Source organism: Gekko japonicus, unplaced genomic scaffold, assembly GCF_001447785.1.
Source record: "Gekko japonicus isolate JY-2015 unplaced genomic scaffold, Gekko_japonicus_V1.1 scaffold309, whole genome shotgun sequence".
Classification (NCBI taxonomy): Eukaryota; Metazoa; Chordata; class Lepidosauria; order Squamata; family Gekkonidae; genus Gekko; species Gekko japonicus.
In genome coordinates, this window is record NW_015166430.1 from 28,359 (window position 1) to 52,705 (window position 24,347).

The following is a 24,347-nucleotide window of genomic DNA, read 5'->3' on the forward strand; positions in this document are numbered from 1 at the left end:
TCTTCTTCTTCTTCTTCTTCTTCTTCTTCTTCTTCTTCTTCGTGGTGGTGGTGGTGGTGGTGGTGGTGGTCTCCCTTCCAAGTACTGATTCTGCTTAGCTTCCAAGATCTGACAAGAGCAGCACGTCTTCTTCCCTCCCATCCTTCTCCATATACACAATCATTTTATTTACTGTGAATGAAAGGAACAAATTAAGGCACCGGCTTTAGCAATAAACTGCACAATGGAGAATCGGATCCTCTCTCTTCGCTGTATGATACATGTACAAAGTTTCCTTTTAGCATTTTTAAAAACTCACCAGGTATTTGGGAGATCCAATTTGTATTAGAACTGCAGCAAAAATAGTCCTGGGCAAGCTAAATTCTCTTTTTTAGGTCGTACCATCACTTCTGAGGAGGATGAGGCTGAGAAGTCAGGCTGTCAGCCAATTAGAGGGGTCTTGTTTTGTTTTTTCTTTTCTTTTCTTTTCACCAGTAAATCAGACCAGGACCAAAAGGCCTTCAAACCCTGAGACGCAAGAGCAGGCTGCCCACGCATATGAAAGCATGAGGTCACCCACAGCAGACCATTGGTCCCTCCTGCTCCGGACGGTCTATTTTAGCTGGCAGGGCTCTCCGGGCACTCAGGAAGAAGGTCCTTCCTGGCACTTAAGTAACTGGAGCAGTCAGTACTGAACTTGGTGAATTTTCTGCATGCACAACAGATGTTGTTGCAGACCTCATTCCTCTAGAGAGCCAGGGTGGTCTAGTGGCTAAGAGCGGCGGACTCTAATCTGGAGAACCGTGTCCAGTTCCGCGCTCCTCCTCCACATTTAGCCATCTGGGTGATCTTCCATCAGTCACAGCTCTTTCAGAGCTCTCTCAGCCCCCCCCCCAGATAAGTCCAGCTCACCACCTAGTGGTACGTAATGCTAAAAGAGCTAGAGGCTGCCAGACAGTCTTAGGATCTCCTGGCTATACTACACATAATGCCGTAGTGTAATTAATCATCATTCCTATAGTTCTGTGACTACATCCACAGATCACAGGTTCGGAAACTTCTTGGTTCTGAAGTGTGCCCAACTCTAGCCCAAGGATCAGCAGCGGGAACTTGAGAGGGCTTATGGGGGGTTGCATTAGCCTGAAAGAGTCTGCATATACAATCCAAGGCTTCTCTCATGTTGCCTATAACTTCCATAGATAATTCGTGCAAAAGGGAAAGGGTGGGGCCAGTGGGGGCTTTGCCCCTTTGCCCCTCATGGGGACCCTGAAAAATACCCTTTGGAAATAGCCATAATGGTCCCTGTTATTCAAAACTGAGTTGCTATGTCCTGCCATTCTGAACTGATGCTCGAGCTCCACTCTCAAATCCTGTAGAAAAAAGTGGGCGCTGGTTTCCGTGTTTGCAAGAAGTCTTCTGAAGTTGCCACTGATTAAAGTCCCATTTCAAGGAGAAGGTCTGTGAATTGCAGCACCTTTAGGAGCTGGTCCTGCCCTGGCTGTGCTTGATTAGAGTGTCCGAAGGGAGAGAATTAGGACTCTCATGAACGTCGGCCAGTCAATTATTGTCTCATTCCAAATGAGGTCTAGACCAGCTTCTTGGATTCTCTGCGGATCAGAAGTGATGAAGGCTGCTAGAGGCTTCCTCGGTTTCTGTGGGATTCTGCACTTTTCAGAGGCTTTTGTGCACTACTTCGCTCCTCGTACACTTGAACCCAATTTTTTAAAAAAATATTTTATTAGATTTTTCCCAAACCAAAAATTCAGCACACACGTTTCCTACAAAATCAAAACAGATGAGCATACAGCCACCTTTTCTTCCATACTCTATACGTTAGGAGAACGACTTATAAAAAACTTATATAGAAGCCTGTTAGAAACTAAAATGCAGGAAGAGGTGGTGAGGTCGAATATGACAGCCTGGAATAAAGACTTAGGGTATAATATTGAGCTAGATAAATGGCTGAAGATACGGGACACTAATATGAAAGTCACAAGAGCAACCTCCTTTAAAGAAAACATCTATAAAGTTGCACTTAGATGGTACTTCTATCCAGCTAGGCTAGCAAAGTATTCCAAGACAGTTACTAATGTATGTTGGAAATGTGGACATAAGGTAGGCACGTAATTCCACATGTGGTGGACTTGTAGTAAAGCCAAGGACTATTGGAGGATGATTGGTAAAACGTTAAAGGAAATGATGGGTGTTTTAATACCTTTACAACCAGAATTGTTTCTACTCAATATGGTTCCAGAGGGATATGGGAAAGTTGAAAAAAAATTGTTGATACACTGTATAACGGCAGCCAGAATATTATTTGCCAAGTACCGGAAAATGGAAAAAATACCAGACAGGATAGAGGTTGTACAAAAATTATTTGATGTTGCCGAAATGGACAAAATATCATGTATACTAAAAGGGAAAGATGAATCGTTTTTTGAAGGTAACTGGAGTAAATTTTATAAATGGAAACTGAGCGTGAAGGGTTAGGATTGCAATGGCACTTCAACCCATTCTTCAAAAGTGTCAGTGTTTTAAAAACAGAAAATTTTCCCATGACAAATACATTCTAAGCCAGATTTATTTATTTATTTATTTAATTAATTCCTGCCCGCCCCCACCCCACTGTAGCAGGCTCAGGGTGGCTTACATAGGATATTACACAGCTAAAACAAATTTAGATAAAATCATAACAACATAAGTATAAAACATTACAAAGTGCTAGTGCTAGGTGGGTAGTCGTGTTGGTGTGAAGCAGCAGAACAGTTTGTGTCCAGTGGAGGCACCTTTAAGACCAAGAAAGATCCATTCAACTTTTTGCTGTTCTTAAAGGCGGCCACTGGACTCAAATATCCTAAGCCAGTAGATGGCAGAGCAGGATTACTTTTTGAAGACAGGACGCACGGTCTTTCTAAAATTTGCCCTGAAACTTGGTGTGTGTTTGTATGTGTGTCTTATTTCAGTCCCATTCTGTTGAGTATATTCTGAAAACTGAGATGAAAACCCACTTTAAAATAATGACGCTTCCCATATCGATCCAAAAACAGAATTAACTTTGGCCCTTCATTTATGTAAAACAGACTCAATGTATATCTGATACAGGGCAGAGGATGCTTAACTCCAGAAATGTCTATGGGGACTGCTTGAGTTCCTTACCAGTTAATGGCTAAGAACAATTTTTTAAAAAAGTGAAAAATAGACTTAGGATAGTCATCCGGAGGACAAATTATTGCATGAAAAAAACCCCATCTTTGGTCCAAGATGGGGACCTGCTTAACCCAGTGTGGGGTTCTTCAGGGCCATATTAACAGTGTGGAGCTGGGACAGTTAAAAGGGGGGAACGCTGGCCCCTGTGCCCCCCCGCCCCCCGGTCCTACCGTCACTTCTGAGGAGGATGAGGCGGAAAAGAATTCTCAGTGCCTCACAACAGTAGAACTCTGGTATTATGGAGACTCTGGAAAGAATCTGGAATCTGACTAAGAGGGGAAAAGGATGATAGAAAAATGAGAAATTTTATTCTGATAACAATAGCACAATTGTGAATTCCGTCATGATGCCAGTATTTGTTGTGAAGAAAATCAAAGGTTTTTCTTTTATATTACTCTTCCCCCCCCCTTTTTTGTCTTGCCTTTGTCTTTCTTTTTAATTTTTAAAAATCCTTCAATAAAATTTGTGTTTTTTTTTTTTTAAAAAAAAGAATCTGGGGGGGAACTGAAAAATGCTTGCAATTATGCTGCCCTCATTTGCCATCATGCATGCAAAGCCCTGGGGTGTTTTGGTGAGGAAGTGTGAGAATGTGAATTCCACCAATGTGAACGATTGACCATAGACCTGCGGCACTATGATGCTAGCTTAGCGGCCACTGTGTGAGGCTGTTGTCAGGAATCGAGCCCTTGTGCTTGAGCTTGGTGGGCTAGCATCTCTGCTGCTGGGGTCATTGTTTCCCTCGGTTTGCTTATCGCCCTCTCTGCCGTGCCTCAACAGCCCTACGGGGAGGGAGGGAGTGCCATGTGGCCTGAGTGCCATGTGGCCTTGCTCTGCTGTTTATCAGCCCTAACACGTGGGAATAGGAAGATTCTCACAGGCTCTCCACTTCGGAACTTTCCACTTTGAAGCCTTGGGCCGAGGGGGGGAGTAAGGGTGATGTCACGGGGAGTGCATCTGTTCTCTATACACATGGTAACGTTTCGTTTTCCAATTAGTCTCAGCAAGGAGCCTCTTCCTTGAATAATCTCATATCTCTGCCTCTAATACAGTTTTCAAAAAGACTACTGGACTGAGAGTGGATTTCCTGGGAACCTGACAGCTGTGTGATTGACACAAGACATCTCAAACGCAGGCGGCTTATTTAGAGCCAATATACTGCTGCGGCAAACTGCTTGTGTGACCACAGCCTCAGTCGTGTCTCCCCATCTAGCTGGCTGGCTTGTGTAGTAGCATCTGCTGTGCCTTTTGTTTTTTTCCAGATCCAGTGGGTGGCAATTCTTTCAACACCAAGCACTCCTTCTTTGCATGAATACTCAGTTCTGCTGCGTGCTGCCCACACATGGACTGACAAAGTATCTTTTGCCTTTCCCAGGGGCGTCTGCCCTTTAGATTTTTCCTCATCCTCTTATCACCTCAATTAGCTTCTGAAACTGGGTGGAGGATTGACTGGGCCAGAGGATCTAAAGGGAAACATGCAGGCTGTTGTTCACATTACAATGGAAAAGAAAGGAGGGGAGGCTGCAGAAGAGAGCTGGAGACAGTTAACGCTTAACTTCGGGCTTTACTGCGGGGAGTTGTCCTATTGGTTTTGGCTGCATAGTGCTTTGGTTTATCCCATAATTTCCACACACAGTATTTGTGCCTTTAATTTTCACATTGAGGTCCAGTTCTATTGAGGCCACTTTTATCCTGATATTTTTCTGGAAGGTGATTTTGTGTCAGCTTTTTTCTCGTATTCATTCTGTTGGTATCCGTGATCCTGTGGGTGAGGTAATATGAAGTTACCTTTCACTTAAGGTTGCCAACCTCCAGGTAGGGCCTGGAAATCTCCCAGAATTACAGCTAATCTCCAGACTCCAGAGATCTCTTTGGGTATGTAACACTGCCACCAGGAATTTAATTCCAGGTCTTATCATACAACTTGCCCCTTCGTATTGTGCCCAAGCTCGAAGGCTCCTTCGTTGGACTATGTGGTCCTGAGGATGAGACTCTAGTATTGAAACAGCATGTGACTCTGGGTAAACAATAAACAAAATAAACTTTATTTGTACAGGAAGCATCTTGGTTTCAAGATGTTTTGTAACTTTTCAGTGACTAAAACAGTGTATATTAATAACTTCTGACTGAGGTTCGATCCAGGTGGGCAGCCTTGTTGGTCTGAAGCAGTAGAGCAAATTTAGAGTCCAGTGGGGGCACCTTTAAGGCCAACAAAGGCTTATTCAAGGTATGAACTTTTGTGTGTAAGGCACCCTTTTGAAGTGCGACTTGCACACAAAAGCTCATCCCTTGAACAAACCTTTGCTGGTCTGACTGGACTCTAAAGGTGATTTCCCACAAGCGCTGCTCCGCGCTCACTCTTTGGCCCGATGGTACGTGTCAATTTCACACAAGCTGCTGCGCGAGGTTCTGTCAGCTTCACTCTCACACACTCATAACACTTTGACAATATTAGGTTTTGACTCTCTCTAGTCGCTAATATGTCCTCTAAAGTATTCTACTTCCTTTATAGAATCTCAGATGCATTTCACAGCACTAATATGGGATTCTAATCAGAAGACTGCGGGGAATTTCGGACAGCCGATACGCTTCTGTCTTGTTAGGGGAGCGTTTCTGAACCGTTTTACATGCAGACTGCTTCCAAGTGGTCTTCACTTTTCTATACCGTTTCTGAAGCACTACGGGGTGCTGTGTAAAATGTAGTGCTTCCTCTGGCGCCGCTTTGTTTCCCCACCCTTTCCCGCCTGCGCAGGTGATCTCCGTCCTTTTTAAAAAACATGTTCGTTTTAGAGTGCTATAGCGCTATAGCACTCTAAAACGAATGTGTTTTTTTTCCCAAAGGACAGAGATCGCCCGCGTGGGGGGGAAAGGGCAGGAAAACAAAGCGGTGCAGTCTGAAATGCCAAACCGCTTCAGAGACGGCTCCTTACCGGTAGGGGAAAGGCTGTGTGAAATGGGAGCCCTGTACCGGTTAACTCCAAGATGGTACAATAACGCCTTAAAAACGGCTTTAAAAGGGTAATGTGAAATCCCCCACTGCTTCTCAGACTCTGTAGACGGCTGACCGACTGACCACAACCGACTGTTGACGGCTGGCTGAACAGGCTCACTGACTTTCTCCACACACACTTCTTAGCTCCGCCCATACACTCTGAGTCACCAACCAATCATCTCACTCACTCATCCCCTTCTCTTGTTCTTCGGCAATTTACCAAACATTTAAGAAACACACACTTAAAACTTTAAATCATTACAAGTGCCTTAAGCCAGGGGTCCCTAGTGTGGCTCCTACGGGCACCGTGGTGCCTGATTATACCTTTCCTGGCTCCTGTCGGGTGTTTGGAGAAAGTGGGTGGGGCCGGATGGGGCTTTTGTCCAACATGGCTACTAATTGGCCACTGGAGACCTGATGGGCTGTACAGGTCTTTGAAAACGTTGCGTTGGCAGCAGCTGCCCCCACAGCACCAGGACCCGTCACTGTGTGACCGAAGGGAAGCTGGGTGTATTGAAGAAAAAAAGTGTGTGTTCATTTAAAAACGGGTCTTCTACTGAAATGTTTCTGCAGCAGCCATTTTGTGGTTGTGCCCAGTGCCCATCATTCTGTGTCAGAATTCCAGAGGTGTCCACGCGCTGGAAGATGTTGGGGATCCCTGCCTTAAGTGCTCCATTGCTGCACATGATTTTTAAAACACTAATCCGTGAAATCAGTGTGACATGTAAAGGGCATTACCCCTTCACTTTACCCAGGGTAACCTGCGAAAGAGGTAAGTATTTAAAAGTCAACAAAGCAGCACCAAGGAATGGTAGGCCAAGGACTATGAGCCGGCAGGACATGGAGGAGTGTTTGGGAGAGGCGTCTATGACTCGGGTCTTCAGAGGCTTCAGAACTCGGTCCCACTGCGTCAAGATTGCAGTTCGGGCTTTCTCCCACTTCCCCAGTCCGGTCAGGCGGTACTGGTAAGAAGTGCAGGGGCCGAAGAAGACATGAAAGGCTAGCTTAGGATCTGTGAGGAGCAGCAGCGGCACATTGGGCATGACGCCTATGCAGGTGGCAATGTCATCCATGTAGTCGATGAAGCTTGTCCGCACTTTGTCCTTTTCGCTGGGAATGCCCCTGAAGCAGAAAAGAAAGGAGGAGAGCGTCAAGTTTTCAGAGCACTCCAGTAAGGCCTCTTCTACTTACTACAGCTCAAGGTGTAATGAACTCCGCGATTCCAGAATCCGAGAGGCGGCATGCAGCCACAGGAGGACCCAAGAATCTCAGCGGGACAGGGAGCGGCTTGCTCGTGACCAGCAGCACCAGCATCGTCACTGAGTGGGGATGGGAACCCAGGTTTCCCCCAGCCCACCTCAGGGTGCTCACCTGGTGCTGAGATGAATACTGTTGAGTTTCTACTTTTGCCCCTGAAGTAGTTATTCCAGGGGGTTTCCCCAAAGACTGCCTTTTCCTGTTGCTGTTGTCTGAGATTGCACTCACTGTTGTGCTCTGCTGCGGCTGCGGTTGTTGCAGCACTATTTGGTTTAATCTGGATCCCTCAAGGATGAATAAAACAGCTAGGGATCATATATTGGAGGAATCAATCCAAGGCACAATCCCTGGGGAGGGAAGTTCCTGAATGGCAACTTGGTGAAGCATCCCGAAAAACCCAGAACCTGTCCTGTGCACTGGTTGAATACCCAGATCCAATGCAGACAGGTGACTCCAGGGCAATTGAGCGATTCCTACCAATAACCGCTGGTTCCTGCTTTCCCCCTTCCTCCATTGTTCTTCTCCTTTTCAATTAAAACTATAGGCAGAATTGAACAATCCTGCTAACTGCTTGTTTTCCTATATCCTCTTCCTGATTTGGAATTTTGCATGTGGACAAATGGGATGTCTGGAACCGAGGCCAATAAAGCAGTCCTGCTTTTCTGAGCAGCAAATACAATTTAAAGACTCAGAAGGTGTTTTCAACTAACCACACGATGGCACTGTTTCTCTGGAGGAAAAATGGTGGCCCACTGCTGAAGAGCCAGCAAAATCTAAAAGTGTGCTGCAAGGAGAAGACACCCAATTTTGTTTCCCATGACCCACAATTTGGGGCCAAATTTAGTGTCATTGAGGGAGCTCCTCCCTGCGCCCAGAACGAGCAATGTAAATCCATAAGGGTTTTCTGCGAGGGCATTTGCAACCCATTCAGCTTCCTCCTTCCTCGCTGGATGTCCTTTCCCACCACCCCTGAGCTGCTCTGAGAGAACTATCTTAGGCAGAGTTCCACCCTTCTAAGCCAGGCCCGTAGCCAGGAATTTTTCGGGGTGTGTGTGCCGGGGTGCTAATTAAATTGAAACTGAAATTGTAAGTCAGCCCCATTGCAGGCCGAGGGACATAGTCTCAAGAAACATGCATAAAATCATGCTGTCAAAACCCCAATCCCCATCCATTCTGTTTCTTTCTGTCTACCACACATGCGAGGAGTTATATGTTCCTACCAAGAGCCTTCCACGTTGTTTCCCTGCATCTACTCTTTCTTCTGTCTCCCCTTACCTCGATAAGGATTTACTTCCCAAACACTACCTCTTGCCTCGCTTATCGGATGAGATTTATTTTCTTTTAACGCTTAGGCTACGACCATCCCGGAAACTACTCGGGAGAAAGTTCCGAGGGGCTTCCTACCAAGGAAAGGAAATCAGGCGCCAGGCTGGGCCATTCCTCCTTGCCTGCCTGCCCGCCTCCTCCAGTCATCCTCCATCCCCGCTTGCTGCCCGAGGTCCAAGGCAGGTAGGGCAGTGGGCAGTGAGCGCGTCCCCCGCCAAGCCGCACAAGGCCAGGTACTTTTCGGGGGGTGGGAGGCAGTACTGCGTGGCAGTGCTGCATGCCTCAGGCTCCCCCCCCCCCAGCCAACTAACAGAAGGAAGGAAATCATGCTTTCGGTCAATGTGGCAGCGGCCCAAAACAGCATGGCTTAAACAAGAAGTTGTTTAAATTTAAAACAAGAACGGGAAGACGGGGGAATATTGGGGTGGGGCATTGCAAATGCAATGGGGGTGCTGCCCCAGCCCTGCCCATATAACTTCAATGTACTGTGAAAGTTTTAGGATTTCTGACATGTCTGGGGCACTGTTCCCTCTAAGCTGAGTTAGTGTGAGCTAGCTCACAGTTTTTAAGCCTCCAGCTCACATATGTTTGTCTTAGCTTAGGAAGGATGTGGCTCCAGAGCAAGCTAATTCATGCAGCAGCCAAATCGCTCGCTCACAACTTTAATGCCAGTAGCTCACAGAGTAGGATTTTTGCTCACAAGACTCCACAGCTTAGAGGTAACATTGGTCTGGGGGCTTCCTTTTGGTTTCTTGAACCAGTGATAAGAATAGCAATGACGGAATCTTTGTCGTCTTTAATGAAGCATTTCGTACTGTTTACGGAGATCCTCCTTCACTTTAGCAATTTCACTCATCAGGCGTTGCGTTGCAGGGAGCTTACACGATCCTAAGGACAGAAACCAAGACAGCCTGAATCAACTTGCTGCTATGATCTGAGTCCCCTTTCATGAGAAGCCCCAAGAGCCCTCTTGGTCTGGTGCAGTCAAATAAATAACTAAATAAATAAAGACTGACAAGCACTTGACAGCCTGCAGTATCCTGGAGGGCAGGAGTTAGATTTGAGGGGACCCACTGAGAGCCAATGGGGTGTCGTGGTTAAGGGTGATGGATTTTTTCCTGGGAGGCCCGGGTTGGAGTCCCCACCTGTGTAGTGGAAGCTCGCTGGGTGACCTTGGGCCAGTCACAGTCTCTCAGCCTAATCCACCTCACAGGGTTGTTGTGAGGAGGAGAAGAGAATGATATAAGCCACCCGGGGTCCCCATTGGGGAGAAAGGTGGGGCACACAAATGGAATGAATAAATAAAACTGAAGCTGAATCCAGACAAGACAGACATAAAGCTGCTTGGGAAGGCCGATATTCTCGAGGGACTGAATCCACTTGTCCTAGACAGAGTGCTGTTTGCTTCCTCAGAGCAGGTCAAGAGTTTGGGTGTGCTCGTGGACCCCACCTTGCTGTTTGAAAAGCAGGTTGGCAAAGCGGCCCAGAGTGCCTTCCGTGAGCTGCATCTGATTTGCCAACTCTCTCCCTACCAAGACTCCGTTGATCTGGCCACAAGGATCCATCCTCCTGTCACCTCACCGTTGGATTACTGCCAATAGGCTCCATGTGGAGCTGCCCTTGAAGACAACTCAGAATGGCTACCCAACTAGCCAAGCCTAGACTGATTCCACAGAAGCAGTCGTCCTGCCCTCGGTCTCCCGTTTCCCCCGGCTGTACTGCTCAATTCCCCACTATTTGCTGCGTGGCTGCATTTTGACCTGCATCTCCCCCCGATTTCCCCTAGGGGGGGAGATGTGGGTCAAAATGCAGCTGCGCAGCAAATAGTAGGAAATTGAGCAGTACAGCCGGGGGAAACTAGAGACCGAGGACAAAACGGCTGCTTTTGTGGAATCAGTCCTAGGTTTTTACAAGCTTCACTTGCTTCTGGCCCTTTTAAAAATGACTGCTGCAGTCATGAAATGTAACACAAAAAGATGTTTAGCTGGCTTGACACATGGAAAAAGAATCATTTGTTGCAACTCCAGCAAACTATGGTCAGATCATGACACAGAATATGCCATGAGCACATCACGCAGCAGATTCCTGTCGATCTCAGTAAAGACGGTTCTAGCCAAAATGGATGCAGAATAGCACATGAAAGTGGGGAAGTGCAAACATCAAAAGTGAAAAACCCACTCAGAAGATGAAGAAGAAGTGTTGAATTTATACCCCGCCCTTCACTACCCAAGTGAGTCTCAGAGCGGCTTACAATCTCCTTCCTCTCCCCACAACAGACACCCTGTGAGGTAGGTGTGGCTGAGAGAGCTCTGATAGAACCACTCTTGAGAGAACAGCTCTGAAAGAACTTGTGACTGACCCAAGGTCACCCAGCCGGCTGCATGTGGAGGAGTGGGGATTCAAACCCAGTTCTCCAGATTAGAGTTCGCCGCTCTTAACCACTAGGTAAAGGTAAAGGTTCCCTTGCTCGAAAGCCAGTCGAGTCTGACTCTAGGGTTGCGGTGCTCATCTCCATTTCAAAGCCGAAGAGCCAGCGCTGTCCGAAAACATTTCCGTGGTCATGTGGCCGGCATGACTAAACACCAAGGCGCACGGAATGCTGTTACCTTCTCAATGAAGTGGTACCTATTTATCTACTTGCAATCTCTTGCTTTCGAACTGCTAGGTTGGCAGGAGCTGGAACTAGAGACGGGAGCTCACTCCGTCATGCGGCACACTCGGGTCTTGAACTGCTGAACTACTGACCTTCCAACAGCCTGCAGTTCAGGGTCTTAACCACTTGAGCCACCACAGCTCCTTTTAACCACTACACCAAACTTAACCAGTACACCATTATCAGAGTACCCTGTTGCCAAATCAGCTTGTTTACCTTTGAATACTCTTGTGATCCAGCGGGCCTGAAGTTCCACTGCCGGCATGATGGATCCGGTTACTGCTATGAAGCCAATGATTGCCAGCATGTGCCTCTCCAGATGAGGAGGGAATATCTGCTTATAAAGGGACATGTTGTTTCTGCAGGCACTCTGAAGAGATTCTTCCAGAAAGGGGAAGGATGGGGTGTAGCCTGTTGCAAAGATGACTGCATCTATGTCCTTTTCTACCGTTCCATCGTCAAAGATGACAGAAGTCTCTGTGAACTCCTTCACATTTGGCTTTACCTCCACAGCACCACAAAGGATACGACTGGGCAGTTCATCGTTTAGAATTAACGGTGTCCATGAACTGTGAAACAGACAAAGGCGGGGACATGTCCTTTACCTGTATATAGTCCCATCTGTCTTACAACCCCTGTTTTCTTTCCCTGGTGTTGCTCCCAGGATGAAGAAGGAGGAGGAGGAGATTGGATTTATACCCTGCCCTTCACTCAAAGTCTCAGAGTGATTTACAATCTCTTCCCTTTCCTCTCCCCACAACAGACACCCTGTAAGGTAGGCGGGGCTGAGAGAGCTCTGACAGGAACTGCTCTTGAGAGAAGTATGACTTTCCCAAGGTCATCCAGCAGCTGCATGTGGAAGAGTGGGGAATCAAACCTGATTCTCCCAGCTTAGAGTCCGCACACCTAACCGCTACACCAAACTGGCTCTAGATTGTTTATGAAAGACTGACAGGGATATCTTTTGGAAATATTGTCAAGCCCATGCAAAGGCATGTGGGCATGTTTGATCTCCTGCCCCTCAAGTCTTTAGGAGATGAGGGGAAGAACAGGCACCACCACGAATAACCGCTCATGCCAGTTAGTGGTTAGAGTGCTGGACTAGGGTCTGGGAGACCCAGGTTTGAACTCCGACTCTTCCACGGATGCTTGCTGGGTGACCTCGGGCCAGTCACGCACTCTCAGCCTAACTTACCTCACAAGGCAGTAGTGAGGATGAAACGGATCTGTATGAGCCACTTCAGGTATCCATTCTGGAGAAAATTGGGGTATAAATGAAGTAATGAACTAAGATCCGTTCCTTGCCTGGGTAAAAATAAGTTCCCCCTTTCTTTCCCCCTTAATTTCTCAGAAACTTTGGCACGGACATGAACAGAAAATTAATGTTAACTAAAGCTTCCTGTTTGAACGGGTTTTTGATGGTAGGGTGTGCAGAATGACAGGGATTGCATGTATCTCAGGCTGGCTTTCAGTGCCTGAGATGGAGCTCATATTACCCTTTGACCGGGACTAACACTCTGGTATAATCTAAAATACTGTCTTCTGCTTGTGAACCCAGCATACCTGGGTATGACTAGGACCAACTGTCATGGTCTAGCTAGATTAGTTACAACACGAGGGCACCTTTCCAAAACATTTTCCTTCAGGGTTATAGAAATTACTAGGAAGAAAATCAGTTGATCAATTGGAATTAGTTGTTGTAGATTTTCCGGGATGTGTGGCCGTGGTCTTGGCATTGTAGAACCTGATGTTTCGCCAGTAACTGTGACTGGCATCCTCAGAGGAATAAACACAGAAAGATGGAATACTCTCTGTGTCATGGTGAGAAGAAAATGGTAGACAGTAAATTTATATCTACTCCAGAAGGTGGGTAGAGCTGAGTCATTGTCTTGTAGGAGTTCCCCAGACTATGGACATGCTAATGGAGGAGCTTTCCTGAGGAGGTTTCCTGCTTCCTGAGGAGGTTGTTGAAATTCTAATCTTATCTGTAGTGCTGTTGTCTGATGTAAAACCTTTTGTGTTTTTCAGGACAGGAAACCATGTCCTATTTATTTTTAAACTCTCTTCTTTCCTGTTGAAATTATGTTTATGTTTGTGAATTTCAATGGCTTCCCTGTGTAATCTGACATGGTAATTGGAAGTGTTGTCCAACCTTTCAGTGTCTTGGAACAAAAAACTGTGTCTTGTTTGAGTTAGGCTATGTTTAGCCACTGCTGATTTTTCAGGTTGGCCAAGTCTGCAGTGTCTTTCATGTTCTTTTATTCTTGTCCAAATACTACACTGTGTGCCCCCGATGTAAACTTGTCCACAACTGCATGGTATGCGGTATACTCCTGCAGAAGTGAGGGGGTCTCTTCTGTCTTTTGCCGATCATGGCATCTGTTGTATTTTTCTGGTGGGTCTGAATACTGTTTGTAGGTTGAGTTTTTTCATAAGTTTTCCCATTGGATCAGTGATTCCCTTTATAGATGGCAAAAACACTTTTCCTGTGGGAGACTGTTTTTCCTCAGTTGTTTGTTTTACCTTTGGTTTAATCGCTCTTCTGATTTGATTATTGGAGTAGCCATTTGCTTGAAGAGTATGGTTTAGATGATTTAGTTTGTCATTGAGAAAGTGCGGTTCACATATCCGTCTTGCACGGTCTACTAATGTTTTGATTATGCCTCTTTTTTGCCGAGGGTGGTGATTGGAGTTTTTATGCAAATAGCGGTCCATGTGAGTTGGTTTTCTGTAGACCTTGTGACCTAATTGAAGGTTAGTTTTGCAGATGACCATGATATCTAGAAATGGGAGTTTATCCTTGACTTCTTTTTCCATGGTGAATTGTATGTTAGGGTGGATGTTGTTGAGGTGGTCTAAAAACTCCATCAATTCTACTTCTCCATGGCTCCAAATGATAAAGGTATCATCTACGTACCGGAACCAGACTGTTGGTTTGTGGGGTGCAGATTCTAAAGCTGTTTTTTCAAAATGCTCCATGTAAAAGTTTGCTATAACTGGGCTGAGAGGGCTTCCCATGGCAACCCCATCTATCTGTTCGTAGAATTCATTATCCCATTGGAAGTAACTGGTTGTCAAACAATGGTGGAATAAGGCTGTTATGTCATCTGGAAAAATTTGATTAACAAGCGCAAGTGTGTCTTTTACCAGAACCTTGGTAAACAGAGATACCACATCAAAACTGACGAGTATGTCCTGTGGGTTAAGTTTCAGAGAACTGATTTTGTTGATGAAATGTGTTGAATCTTTGATGTATGTTGTGGTTTTTCCTATGTGGTTTTGAAGAAGATTGGCCAGGTATTTAGCTAATTCATATGACGGGGAACCAATGGAACTCACGACGGGTCGGAGTGGGACTTCCTTATGACTTTTATTCCATCTTTCTGTGTTATACCTCTGAGGATGCCAGACACAGTTACTGTGCCTTGATATGGAATCGAAAACTGCCTTTAAATTGATAAAGGCGGCATATAGAGAGGTAGGACCTCTGGCAGAATATTTTTCTATTAGGTGTCAAAAAATCAGGCAGTGCGCTGTAGTTGATCGTTCCGCTCTGAAGCCAGCTTATTCTTTTGGTATGATATCTTCTTGCTCCAGCCATGTTTCCAATTTATCTAATAGATGCCTTGTGTATAATTTGCTGATGATGTTTAAAAGAGTGATAGGCCTATAGTTGGCAGGATTCGTTTTTATACCCTTTTTATAAATCGGGACTACAACTGCAGTTCTCCATTGTTTAGGAATGTGAATTATCATAATGTATGTAAACAGTACCGCCAAAAACTGTGCCCACCACTCCAAATTTTCTTTCAAGGCTTCAGGTGGGATGAAAGGCACGTCTATGTTATGGGAGAATCATGTGCACAGGTAGGTTTAGTTAATAGCTTCCGTAATGCAGCTCCAGGAGCTGCGGTGGCTCAAGTTGTTAAGACGCTGAACTGCAGGCTGTGGAAGGTCAGTAGTTCAGCAGTTCGAGACCCGGGTTGCTGCATGATGGAGTGAGCTCCCGTCTCTAGTTCCAGCTCCTGCCAACCTAGCAGTTCGAAAGCAAGAAATTGAAGTAGATAAATAGGTACCACTTCGGTGGGAAGGTAACAGCGTTCCGTGCGCCTTGGTGTTTAGTCATGCCGGCCACATGACCACGGAAATGTCTTCAGACAGCGCTGGCTCTTCGGCTTTGAAACGGAGATGAGCACCACAACCCTAGAGTAGGATTCGACTGGCTTTTGAGCAAGGGAACCTTTACATTTACCTTTCCTCATCATCATAGGGGACTGGAATGCTAAAGTAGGAAGTCAAAAGGTAACTGGAATAACAGACAAGTTTGGCCTTGGAAAGCAAAATGAAGCAGGGCAAAGGTTAACAGAGTTTTGTCAAGAGAACACACTGGTCATAGCGAACACCCTTTTCCAACAACCTAAGAGGCGACTCTACACATGGACATCACCAGATGGGCAACACCGAAATCAGATTGACTATATAATTTGCAGTCAAAGATGGAGAAGCTCTATCCAGTCAGTAAAAACAAGACCTGGAGCTGACTGTGGTTCAGATCATGAGCTACTCATTGCAAAATTCAGACTTAAACTGAAGAAAATTGGGAAAACCACGAGGCCATTCAGGTTTGACCTAGATCGCATCCCTGATGAATATACAGTAGAGGTGAAGAATAGATTCAAGGGTCTGGATTTGATAGATAGAGTGCCTGAAGAACTATGGACAGAGGTTCGTGACATCGTACAGGAGGCAGCAATCACCACCATCCCAAAGAAAAAGAAATGTAAGAAAGCAAAGTGGCTTTCTGATGAGGCTTTACAAATAGCAGAGGAAAGAAGGAAAGCGAAAGGCAAAGGCGAAAAGGAAAGATTTACCCAACTGAACGCAGATTTCCAGAGAACAGCAAGGAGAGATAAGGAGGCCTTCCTGAATGAACAGTGCAAAGTAATAGAAGAAAACAATAGAATGGGAAGGACTAGAGATCTCTTCAAGAAAATTGGAGAAATCAAGGGAGCGTTCCATGCAAAGCTGGCCATGATAAAGGACAAAAACGGTAGGGACCTAACAGAAGCAGAAGAGATTAGGAAAAGATGGCAAGAATACACAGAAGAACTATACAAGAAAGACCTCGATGTCCTTGACAACCACGACGGTATAATCACTGACCTCGAGCCAGACATCCTGGAATGTGAAGTTAAATGGGCCTTAGAAAGCATTACTAACAACAAAGCTAGTGGAGGTGATGGTATTCCAGCTGAGCTATTCAAAGTCTTAGAAGATGATGCTGTTAAAGTTCTGCACTCCATTTGCCAGCAAATTTGGAAAACGCAACAGTGGCCACAGGATTGGAAAAGATCAGTATACATTCCAATCCCAAAGAAGGGCAATGCCAAGGAATGTTCAAACTATCGCACAATTGCACTCATATCACACGCTAGCAAGGTCATGCTCAAGATCCTACAAGCTAGGCTTCAACAGTACGTGGATAGAGAACTACCAGAAGTACAAGCTGGGTTTCGAAGAGGTAGAGGAACTAGAGATCAAATTGCCAACATTCGCTGGATTATGGAGAAAGCAAGAGAGTACCAGAAAAATATCTACTTCTGCTTCATTGACTATGCTAAAGCTTTTGACTGTGTGGATCACAACAAACTATGGCAGGTCCTTAAAGAGATGGGAGTACCAGACCACCTCACATGTCTCTTGAGAAACCTGTATAAGGGCCAAGAAGCGACAGTTAGAACCGGATATGGAACAACTGATTGGTTTAGCATAGGAAAAGGAGTACGACAAGGATGTATATTGTCGCCTTGCTTATTTAATATATATGCAGAGTACATCATGCGAAATGCTGGCCTGGATGAATCACAAGCGGGAATTAAGATTGCTGGGGAAAAGATCAACAACCTCAGATATGCAGACGATACCACTCTAATGGCAGAAAGTGAAGAGGACCTAAAGAGCCTCTTGCTCAGGGTAAAAGAGGAGAGCGCAAAAGTGGGCTTGAAGCTCAACATCAAAAAAACTAAGATCATGGCATCCGGCCCCATCACTCCTTGGCAAATAGAAGGGGAAGTCGTGGAAGTAGTGACAGACTTCACGTTCCTGGGATCCCAGATCACCGCAGACTGTGACAGCAGCCATGAAATTAAAAGATTTCCTTGGGAGGAAAGTGATGGCGAACCTAAACAGCATGATAAAAAGTAGAGACATCTCCCTGCCAACAAAAGTCCGCATGGTCAAAGCAATGGTATTCCCAGTAGTCATGTATGGCTGTGAGAGTTGGACTATAAGGAAGGCCGAGCGCCGAAGAATAGATTCTTTTGAACTATGGTGCTGGAGGAGACTCTTGAGAGTCCCTTGGACTGCAAGAAGAACAAATCAGTCAATCCTCAAAGAAATCAACCCTGACTGTTCCCTGGAAGGCCAGATAATGAAACTGAAGCTCAAATACTTTGGCCACCAAATGAGAAGGGAGCACTCACTGGAGAAGACCCTGATGCTGGGAAAGATTGAAGGTCAAAGAAGACGGGGACGGCAAAGGACGAGATGATTAGACAGTGTCATCGATGCAACGAACATGAAGTTGAGCCAACTTCAGAGGATGGCGGAAGACAGGAGGGCCTGGCGGGAGCTGGTCCATGGGGTCGCGAAGAGTCGGACTCGACTGTGCGACTGAACAACAAACAACTTCTTATACATTGCTAATCCCCCCTCCCCCCAAAACCCTCTAGGTTTTCTAAGTAGGGCCAGGTTTTCCCATCTCTATACATGCAATTCAATCCAGAGCAATACCTTTCAAGAGGAATCAAGCCGTAGTTCTCATGGTTAAACCATCGACCGAATATCTTTGTCAGCATCCTCTTTGAGATGCCTGCTGGAAGAAGGTTTCGAATGGAATTCGTAAAGCGGTTGGTGAAAATCATATCGAAAGGCCATCCAGCATCCGAAATGCGGCTCAACACCCATGTTCCACTTCTGGTGCTGAGAAAGACCTAATGGGGATTCAAAACAGAGAGGGGTATTTCTAGCAGCGGCCAATGTCTCACCACATCTGGGAGAGCAGGTGTGGGGTGTGGAGGAAGGTGTAGCCAAGACTGCAGCCACACGTAATTCAGGGTTGTGCTATTGTCATGCTATAGCAGTGGTTTGGCACTGGATTGGCTTGCTTGCATGACTGTAAAGCACATGGACAGTGCAATATCCAGTGATATGTAGATGTGATAGGCTTGCCAGCAGGCAGAGTGGTATTGCACAGTGTCATTTCCAGCCAAAAAACCCCAAAGATTTGACTATAAAAAGTAGAGACCACGCGTTAGGTTTTTGCTAGCCGCCATCCCCCCCCTGCCTGCTTTAACTCCCCTTCTGCCCAGCCTGCTAAAATCCTTTGTCTTTACCTGACCTCTTGGTGTGCACAGCCAAAGAGGTCCATGCCCTGCTGGCTGGTTCTGGCAGAGTGTGATTTAGAAGTACCCCTAGATTCTATTATTCTTCCCTCAATTTTTCATTGCAACAGACAAGACTCCAGGAACAGGCAAGTATGAACTATAGCCTACCTACCTCCTAAGTAAAGAGAACTATTTTTCTACTTCTGTATTTCTAAAGGAACTTGATTGCATGTGTGTGACTCTGATTTTGTGTGTATGTGATTTTTATATGCTTCAGTAAAAGACAGATTGTTTGGAATTCACCAGCCTCGTCTCTCTTTCACTGGGACATCTTTGGAGTTGACAGAACCTCCGTAAACTTTGGCGGGAACCCTTATAAATTTAGTTTGCCATCTCTTGTAGATAAAGCAGATTGGCTAATATCAGTGACTATCAAGCTGAGAACATAAGAGACGCCAATGTTGGATCAGGCCAAAAGCCCATCCAGTCCAACACTCTGTCACACAGTGGCCAGAAATACCAGTGCCATCAGGAGGTCCACCAGTGGGGCCAGGACATTAGAAGTCCTCCCACTGTTGACCCCCCCAAGCACCAAGAAGACAGAGCATCACTTGCCCCAGAGCCTCCATCTATACTTTGTGACTAATAGCCATTGATGGACCTTTGCTCCATATGCTTAGCTAATTCCCTTTTGAAGCTGTCCATGCTTGTAGCCGCCACCACTTCCTGTGGCAGTGAATTCCGTGTGTTAATCACTCTTTGGGTGAAGAAGTACTTCCTTTTATCCATTCTAACCCGACCGCTCAGCAATTTCATTGAGTGCCCATGAGTTCTTGTATTGTGAGAAAGGGAGAAAAGTACCTCTTTCTCTACCTGCTCTATCCCATGCATAATCTTATAAACCTCAATCATGTCACCCCTCAGTCGTCGTTTCTCCAAGCTAAAGAGCCCTAAGTGCTTAAGCTTTCTTCATAGGGAAAGTGTTCCAACCGTTTTATCATTCTAGTTGCCCTTTTCTGCACTTTTTCCAAAGCTATAATATACTTTTTAAGGTGTGGTGACCAGAACTGCACACAGTATTCCAAATGAGGTCATTGATTTATATAGGGGCATTATGATATTGGCTGATCTGTTTTCAATACCCTTCCTAATAATCCCCAGCATAGCATTGGCCTTCTTTATTGCAGTCACACACTGTCTCGACATTTTCAGTGAGTTATCTACTACAACTCCAAGATCTCTCTCTTGATCAGTCTCTGCCAGTTCAGAGCTTGACCACAGCTGGAGCCCTGGCCTCAGAAGGAGGAGACCCAGGGGAGAAGCAGACGCAAGCAGGACACCCTGGTGGATGGCTGGCTGATGCCACGGCCTTCCTGTCGCCGGCCTCCGAGGACCTGCGGCTCCATTGCTGTGGCGACGCCCTCCCAGTGGCCTGAACTAACAAGCCTCCTCTGATACTGTCTAATTGACCCTTCCTTAGTAACCAGGGAGCGTTCCGTGCCACGTGAGGCCACCAGAGCCATGGTCAGCCCCACAGCAGAAGGCCTCCCTCCTCCAGGGCCCCCTGCCGCTTCGTCTCCCCCAATCCCGAGGACATCGGCCGCCCTTGTGCCCAAGTGAGAGGCTGCTCAGGCCCTTCTCAGAGAGGCCGTTGCCTGATGCAACCGGTGTTGGCCGGAGGTTAACCTTCCTCAATTGCTGGGTATGGCTCCTGGGTATTCAAACAGGTCTAAATGAAAGGCCCTGGCAAGAGCAAAATGCAGCTCCCCCTGTCCGAAACCCGTCAGTTCAAAGTCTCCAGACGGGCTATATTTGGAGGCTGGCCTCGTAGCCTTGGGCACTTCCAGATGTTGGCTTCCCCATCACGGTTGCTTCTGACACAACAGTAAACAAACAGAAAAGAAAAAGAAAGCAACCTATCGTGTTAGCAAGGAGACCTGAAACTGCCACATATACCTCTTTGCCAATCCTAGAAGAAGAGGAGGAGATTGGATTTATACCCCGCCCTTCACTACCCAAAGGTGTCTCAGAGCGGCTTACAAACTCCTTTCCCAGGTACTGACCAGTGTTCCCTCTAAGCAGGCTAGATGGCCACCGGACAGCAATGCTGATTCTGTGAACTGAGGCAGATCATGAGAGAAGGGAGGGCAGGAAGGGTGGCCTCAGTGCTTAGTTCTCGTGGCCCTTTCTCACACACTCAGGGAAATGCTGATCACCACTTTGGAGGTCAGGAAGCAGTTTTTCTCCAGGCCAGTTTGCCCGGGGATCCTGGAGGGTTTGGGGGTGTTTTTGCCATCTTCTGGGCATGGAGCAGGAGTCAATGAGTTGTGGGGGGGGGGAGGTATTTGTGAATTTCCTGCATTATGCAGGGAGTTATACTAGGTCCCTTCCAACTCTTCTATGATTCTATCATTCTATGAAATCGGAGTTTGCCTTGTCATTAACTTGGTGGCCTTAATAAGCCACTTTCTATCACACTGTTCTTTCCCCCACCCCCAGTCTGACCAAGAAAACCAGGCAACAGAATCAAGCAGACAGAAAAGAGGGCACAGTCCCTCTGTCACATCCCCTTTGGAGTGAACTGGTGTCCGTTTGGTGCAATCCACTGCCTGAGTGCCCTCTGTGATCGTGGCTAAGAGACCATGATTCACGGAGCCCCTGTTTCAAATGCTGCTATTGCAAAGGGGCCTGGCATCCTCCCACAATTACAGCTGATCTCTAGATCAGTTTCCCTGGCAAAAAAAGGCAGGTTTGGAGGGTGGGCTCTGTGTCATGTCATCATCGCAGCCCCACTGGCTCCCTCCCCAAACTCCACTGTTCCCCAGGAACTGCCCCCAAATCTCAGGGAATTTCCCAAGGCAGCTGATGATTTGTTGCAGCCTCGGTCTCTCATCTGCATTGTTTTAGTGCCTATAAGGATGATAAGGCATGCAGTGCTCTGAACAGTCAGAGGCTCTGTAACGTGATTATTGTGTCTCGTGTCACAGTATTTCCTGCTCAAGGGGGAACTCAGCAGAGCAGCAAAAGAACAGTTACCTTAGCAGCGGCGCGGCTGACCTCTGCAGCAATGTCCCCTCCGGTGTTCCCAGCACCAAGAACAAGAACTCTTTTCCGTTCAAACTCGGTCTCATCTTTGTACTCCCAGCTATGCAGGCAGCGGCCCTTAAATTCCTTGATGCCTGTGGAGAAGAGAGTACAGACTTCCTCACATCTTCTTGTTCCACAAGATGTTTCCTGTTGGGAAGAAGTCTCCAGACATGTTGCGCTTGTGAGCTCTTTTTGAATCCTGAGAACAACTGGCGGGCCTGCCGCAGATGGCTGCAATGAATGGCAGGACTATCACAAAATGGCTGCCACGGGGGCCAACCAGAAGAGGTTGGGCCGTTCTGAAGTAACTGACACCACTGAGGGAGGCCGCTGCTTCTGAGTGGGTCTTTCCTGCAGACCTCCCATGGTGCCTCCTGCTTAATGCCTCCGCCAAGTTGATGACAAGGCAAACTTTGATTTGGAGACTTTGTGAAGGTCGGTTGGCTTGATAGTCACGAAGGCCACATCCAAGAGCTGCCACTTTGGCAGGTGACCTCCTGTCCGTCATTGTCTCCTCTGAGCCCTCACCTCCCTTCCTCAGTGAGGTCGTGGAAAACCAGGACTGGTCCTCTACTTCAGAGAAGAAGGAAGTGCGCATCGACGGACACCACGCTGGGATCATTGCCACCATGCAATAACATGGTTCCTATGATTACCAAACAGGCTGTGGTCTCACCACTAACTGGGCAACCCCTTTCAGCTATACCAGCCGAGGGGAACGTCCGTGTTCAGAGGCAGTGTGCCTCTCTGTTATCTGCTAGGGACAGACCGAAGGGCAGAATGTTGTCTTGGTGCTGTGCGCCTCCAAGCTTCCCAGAGAGCTGCTAGTAAAGAAATGCCGCGTGTAAAGTGGGGTTTGGTCATGGCCCCCACCATGTCCGGAGAAGCTGAAACTGCCCTTGGCAGATAATTATTTACATAATCTTGGAGGAGCACATGAAGAATTCCCAGCATGTGCCACTTCAGCAAGGTTACAGAACTTTTGGCCCATCTGTTTCAGCTTCTCAAAGCATTGTTAGGGGAGGGAGGCAGGAATCTGTTGTCAGTCACCCCACACCTCAGTCTGAAGAGCAAAGCAGCTCCCTCTAATGTTTAAAACAATATCCCCCTTTTTGTGTGACGGTGGACAACACTCGCCCAGACACAACTCCCCCTAAAATGTAACATCTAGTTTGGCCCTAAGCTAGCGACGATCATTATATCTAGTTCCATAAATTAATCAGGCTTAATTTGAAGAAGAGTTGGTTTTTATACCCAGCTCTTCACTACCTGAAGGAGTCTCAGAGTGGCTTACAATCTTCTTTCCCTTCCACTTTGATGTAGTGGTTAGGAGGGAGGACTCTAATCTGGGAGAACTGGATATGATTCCCCACTCCTTTTCCACATGCAGCTGCTGATGAGACCTTGGGTCAGTCACAAGTTCTCTCAGAGCTGTTCTCTCAAGAGCAGCTCTCTCAGCCCTCTCTCAGCCCCACCTACCTCACAGGGTGTCTGTTGTGGCGCGAGGAAGATTGTAAACCACTCTGAGACTCTTTTGGGTAGTGAAGGGAGGGGGAAAAGTCCAATCTCTTCTTCTCTTCCCACAATAGACACCCTGTGAGGTAGGTGGGGCTGAGAGAGGGCTGAGAGAGCTGCTCTTGAGAGAACAGCTCTGAGAGAACTTGACACTGACCCAAGGTCACCCAGCTAGCTTCATGTGGAGGACGAGCGGGGAATCAGATTAGAGTCTGTTGCTCTAAACCACTACCCCAAACTGGGTCTCAAGAATTACTTTCTTTGATCTGGCTTATAACTGCTGCATATCAACTGTACTGGTGACTCCAAGCTCTAGGGTAGTGTAATATTAAGAAAGAAATGGATTAATCTCCTCCTGGTGCATAACTTCCCTGTGGGTTGTGCCCCATCTGTCACCCTGTCTGTCCGGTCAGCTACATTTAAGAGTACCCAAGAACCAGCCGTTTACCTCATATTATGGCCACTGCGAATGGCAGTCAGACTTACTGGTGGCCACAATCCTCTATTCAGGCCAAACTAGACAATTCTGCATCCACCATGGGGGCATGGCAACATTTTAGAGCCGTTTTAAAAGAGACTTTTAAAGTCACGACAGTGGCCCAGTTCTGCCAGGGACACAAGGGCCCCCCCGCCCTCCCCCCATTTTCAAGAGCCAAAGCAGCCATTTCAGTGACTTTAAAAGGGGAAAAAAACCACGGGCTCTAAAATGGTGCTGTGTCCTCATGGCAGACTCAGGGATGTGGTGTTGTCTAGTTTGGCCCTTGGCTGCCAGCAAAAGTTGTGCAGTGAATTCTATTGGTTGAAGGTACTAGATTTCCTGAGATTTCAGTACATGCTTCTTCCACTGGGAGCAAGTCAGTTGCCATATAGACCATGAACAATTTCCAGTCACATGTCCCTAACAGACCTGGGAAAGAATCCAGTGGAAGATTTGGCTCTGCATAACGGC

At 46.7% G+C, this 24,347-nt stretch overlaps 1 protein-coding gene across 1 annotated transcript in view; it reads right to left on the reverse strand.

The window, feature by feature from the left end:
* Positions 1-6,909: 6,909 nt before the first annotated feature.
* The window catches only part of LOC107110957 (dimethylaniline monooxygenase [N-oxide-forming] 4-like), a 21,408-nt gene continuing 3,970 nt past the window's right edge, over positions 6,910-24,347 (reverse strand). Inside the window, exons 4-9 of the mRNA XM_015411816.1 lie at positions 24,306-24,339; positions 21,833-21,975; positions 18,204-18,403; positions 11,628-11,980; positions 9,574-9,646; positions 6,910-7,297 (exon numbers count right to left, since the gene is read on the reverse strand). Of these exons, the coding sequence (XP_015267302.1) occupies positions 6,910-7,297; positions 9,574-9,646; positions 11,628-11,980; positions 18,204-18,403; positions 21,833-21,975; positions 24,306-24,339 (1,191 nt within the window). The remainder of the gene's footprint in view (positions 7,298-9,573; positions 9,647-11,627; positions 11,981-18,203; positions 18,404-21,832; positions 21,976-24,305; positions 24,340-24,347) is intronic.